The sequence below is a fragment of the Tupaia chinensis genome, unplaced genomic scaffold (genome assembly GCF_000334495.1).
Source record: "Tupaia chinensis unplaced genomic scaffold, TupChi_1.0 Scaffold141530_1, whole genome shotgun sequence".
Classification (NCBI taxonomy): domain Eukaryota; kingdom Metazoa; phylum Chordata; class Mammalia; order Scandentia; family Tupaiidae; genus Tupaia; species Tupaia belangeri.
This window is the reverse complement of record NW_006201391.1, coordinates 1,051,637-1,056,115: the sequence shown is the minus strand read 5'-3', so window position 1 is coordinate 1,056,115 and position 4,479 is coordinate 1,051,637. Positions and strand designations below refer to the sequence as shown.

Genomic DNA, 4,479 nt, shown 5'->3' with positions numbered 1-4,479 from the left:
CAAATTAAAAAAAAAAAAAAAAAAAAAGAAAGAATAAAATTAAATAATTAACAAAAAACTATTGTAATTAAATGGATGAACTATATATATCACAAGAAATAATGATTTAACAATGTGATTATATCCACTAGCAAATTCTTTATCCCAATATAGATGAACTGAAATGAAATAAACCTTAATCAAGGAAGTTACCACGATGCACGCTCAAGTATTTACGACATTTACATTCACTCCAGTTATGATTGTGACTAAGGAAGAATCCACCTAAACTCTGCTGCAGAAGGAATAATGTATTTTCCTCCAAGCACCCGAGAGTGCGGTTAAATGAACAGGGAGTTCACAGGCAAACTACAATAGGAGGGGAAAACTGCCAAGAGACAGTGACACACTTCCCAGGGAGCAGGCTCAGGTGGACGTGCAGATCCCTAAAGGTACAGCAAGAACGGGAGAAGAAAAGTCAAAGAAGCAAGAATATCAGGAAAGCCTAACCTCTGGGATTTAACAGAAATAACGAACGCTCAAAGGTTATAGCCACAGTTAGAGGCAGAAACAGAAGACGAGAAGAAAATGGCTAACCTGGTTTAGGGCTCCTTACCTGAAAGCTGGGGGCTTTTATTCCCCAAGGAACTGCTACGACTGGATTTGCTTCCTTTGCTTTTAGTGGGACGCCTCCTTCTCCCTGAAAGGGGCGCAGCTGGGGGGATAATGACAGCAGGGGGGACCTTGCCCAGTTTGGTATACAAAGACTCGATTTCATGCTTCTGGCGACTCTGCAGGTCCTGAATCTCTTTAAGATGCCTATGAAAGATAACCAAATATAATTTAAGACATCACCCAAACAAGAATGAACAGCATATTCCTTCCCCCCACCTCTAACGCCTATTTTATTCATGTTAGAGAGCATGTGCACATGAAAGAGAGGGGTGGAGACACCGGCACTCTATGTTCTCAGGCAAACTGGAGGATCAGAGCCTGCGTCTGGCCCTGTGGCTCCCAGCACTGCAGCTGGGCTTGCTACCAACTGTGCTGCCGGGCTGGGCCAACTGCATATTTTAAAGTCTGCATTCAAGTACTACTCACCCATCAACATGTTCCCCAAATGTACTACCATGAGATTCTAGTTTGTCACAATTTTAACTTTTGCATATCACCTTTCCTTTAAAAGGAATGACATACCAATAATGAATGTAATGAAAAGAATATTACTATTGGCACCAGGAGCTAGGCCTAAATATAAATCTGCCATTATTCTTTCGTAGAAGATATACTTACTTTTCCCGTAGTCTTCGCAGCTCTAGCTTTAAGTCTTCATCCTCAATGTCAGACTCATTGTCACTACTCATGTAAGAGGAGTTGAATGAATTACTAAGGCTTTGACTTAGAGTCTGGATAGGAAGACTCTTTGAACACAGCTGAGGCGGGGAGTGTGGACTACCTGAACCCTCATCCATATCCCTACTCAGAAAGGCGGCCTCCAAGTCAGAAGATGGCCCATTCAGATGGGAAGGCTCACACAGTTCAGGCTTGTCTTTCTTTGGTATTGCAGCAGGAAGAACAGCTTGCTCCAAATCCGTAAGAGGGGGAGGTGCCACTGGCCCCTCTTTTTTTGCCTCAGCAATCTTGTCCTCAGTTCTTGATACAGAGAAACGACCCACTTTGTTTGCTGTAGTTGTCACCTGAATGCACCCAACTGTGGTAGGCTGTCCAGTGTCTGGCTTTGCCTCTGAGGCAGGAGCTTTGTGGGCACTGTCTGGCATGTCCAAAGAGATACGACGGATGGCTATCCCACTGGGCTCAGGCTGTACCAGGGTGCTCTCTGGGCTACTGCTTGATAACACCGAGGATTCAGAAGTGCTGGATTCAAAACGAACAGCCTTTGCATCTTCTGACTTATTTCTGCCTTGTTTTTGGGCATCATCCATTGCAACTGAAACCTTATGAAAAAAGAAAAAGTGAGACTAAAAGTCCCAATATTTAATTTCTAACAAGGACCATTAAAGGAAACAGTTCCATTATCTCTTGACTGTGAAAATGAATTAAATACATTAAATACTGTCATAAAGAACGTATATCTGCACTGAGATGCAGATTCTGAGAAGCTGGCTAAGCTTACTAAGAAAATTATTTACTTTCTTAAGTCATACATGGGATTCAGATTTATGTCTTAGTCAAAATATAAGTAATACCAGGTCATAGACTCTTGAGAGTGACTTGGAAAAACGAAAATCACAAAGGCTAAATGCAGCTAAGCCTCAAAATGAATACAGGGCCAGCACGGTGGTTAGCATGGGTAAATCCCACATGGCCGACTACATGTCCATTAAGTCCCAAACCTGATGGTTTTAAAAACATGCCAGGAGTGCATATGTGTGCTGCCCAAATCCCACGAAGAGAAAGGGGGAGGAGGAAGAGTCATCCCCTGGGGGGTGGGGGCGGTGGTACTTTCTCACTTTCTGCCTCTGGTGAGTACATGCACCCTTAAAGCAACATTAAAAAAACATATATACAAACATTACAACTAACTAGAACGAAAAGGATTCAGATCTTTGTACTGGTTTGCCCATGTATTATAAATTCAAACTCAACCCAATTACAAACTCTCAGAACTTTAGTTTATAAATGAGGAAAGTATCTCCTACCATCTCCAACTCTGAGGGGGTACCATGAGAACAATCTGAAAGAAGTTGTGAAAGCAGAAATAAAAATATTTGCAGAGCTCCTTTCAACTCTGTTCTAAGAGTCAGAAAATGCTCATCTGTTGGATCAGCTTGGAAAGTTCCGTGCAATGGTATCACCTGATGCTGACTCAGTGCTTGCATCTCAGGAATTAATCTCAAGAAGACAATCCAGGGCCAGCCTGAGGACTGGTAGTTATGTGAGCCAGACCCCACATGGCTGACCCTGTGGTTCGAGTCCCAGACTCGGTGACCTGAAAAACACACCAGACACATGTGCAGCTTATGTGCTCAAAATCCCTAACGGAGGGAGAAATGGAGAAGGGACTGTAGTGTGACCATTCCCCATGGAGGGGTGTTCTTTATCACTTTCTCTCTGTCAGCCAAGAATATGCACTCTCTGGCAAATTGAAAAAAAAAAAAAAAGAAACAAAAAACAAAATGAATCTGAAACAGAAAACATTTTTAAACATAAAGATTTTTATTATTATGTTACTTAATATGTTAGAAAAATACAAACTACCTAATGACCAACAACAGAAATCAACTACAAGATGGAAAAAAAAGCTACAGAATATTAAGAGGAGGTGGAGTAGTAGTTAATTTTAGATACACACTTATGTCGAAAAAAGGAGTGAAAGAGAACATGTCCCCTAAAAATACTTCTGGGATGGATGCGCGGCTGTGCACATAGCACAACTATCTACTATTTCTCTACTTTTCCAAGTGTTCTACATTTTCTTTTTTAAAAAAAGTAGTATTAAACTGATGAATAATAATTGCACATACAGTTTTTCTTTTTGTCATAGAGTGTGTATGCTCGTCAGAGACAGAAGGAGACGGAAAGTGAGAAATCACTCCCTGAGGGGATGGCCATGCCACATTCCCTCCTCCATACTCCCTATGGAATTTTGGGCACACACACACACGCAGCGTGATTTTTAAGCCATTGTGTCTGAGGCTTGAACTGCAGTTGCCAGGTGGGAGACCAGCACCTAAACCACCATGCCACCTGCTGGCCCCTGTACATATGAAGTGCTATGTAAAAGAAATGTATCACTGGAACAATTATGTCCCAAATACATAGGCAATAATTTTACGTTATTTTGTTTATTTGCTTTAGTTTGCTATAGGGCATGTACACTCACTGGAGAGACACAGAGAAAAAGAGAAAGAGAGGGGAGTGAGAGAGAGAGAGAGAGAGAGAGAGAGAACGTGAGAAATCACCCCCAAGAGGGGATGACCACACCACAATCCCTTCTCCTCCATTCTCCTCTCGGGATTTTGAGCATGCATGCACGTACACGAGCCCAGAATGTCTTTAAAGCCGCCACGTCTGACACTTAACTGCACAGCTGGCCATGTGGGATCCAGTTGCCTTAACCACCACGCTGCCAGGCTGGCCTGGTAGTCATTTTATTATACATAGAACTCCCCAAAGAGAGAGAATCAAGATGCAGCAAAGTGATTGTCTTACCTGAAATCGCCCCATCTTAACAACGCCAGCTCCTGAACTAGCTGCTAGGGCAGTGCCTTCTGCGCCTCGAGGAAATGAAACAAACACATGGGGAAAACGAATTAGCATGTCTTTTTGGTTAGTTTCTCTTCCCATTACCAGAGACACAGCAAAATGAAATATGTATGAGTACTGTTATTAGAGGCAAGGAAAACCTCCCTAGCTCTTTTTCCCTTGTGGTTTCTTCGTCTAATGGGGGAAACAGTTACCATTTGCTTTACTACTAGACAACTTGTACTTTGAAAGATTATACTGTTAAAAACTGTTAAGGTTTAAAATTTATAATTA

General features: G+C 42.0%; 1 protein-coding gene across 1 annotated transcript in view; it reads right to left on the bottom strand.

The window, feature by feature from the left end:
- The window catches only part of WNK1 (WNK lysine deficient protein kinase 1), a 181,534-nt gene that overhangs the window by 12,297 nt on the left and 164,758 nt on the right, over nucleotides 1-4,479 (bottom strand). The window contains 3 exon segments of the mRNA XM_027766228.1: nucleotides 596-798; nucleotides 1,273-1,934; nucleotides 4,153-4,217. Coding sequence (XP_027622029.1) covers nucleotides 596-798; nucleotides 1,273-1,934; nucleotides 4,153-4,217 — 930 coding nt within the window.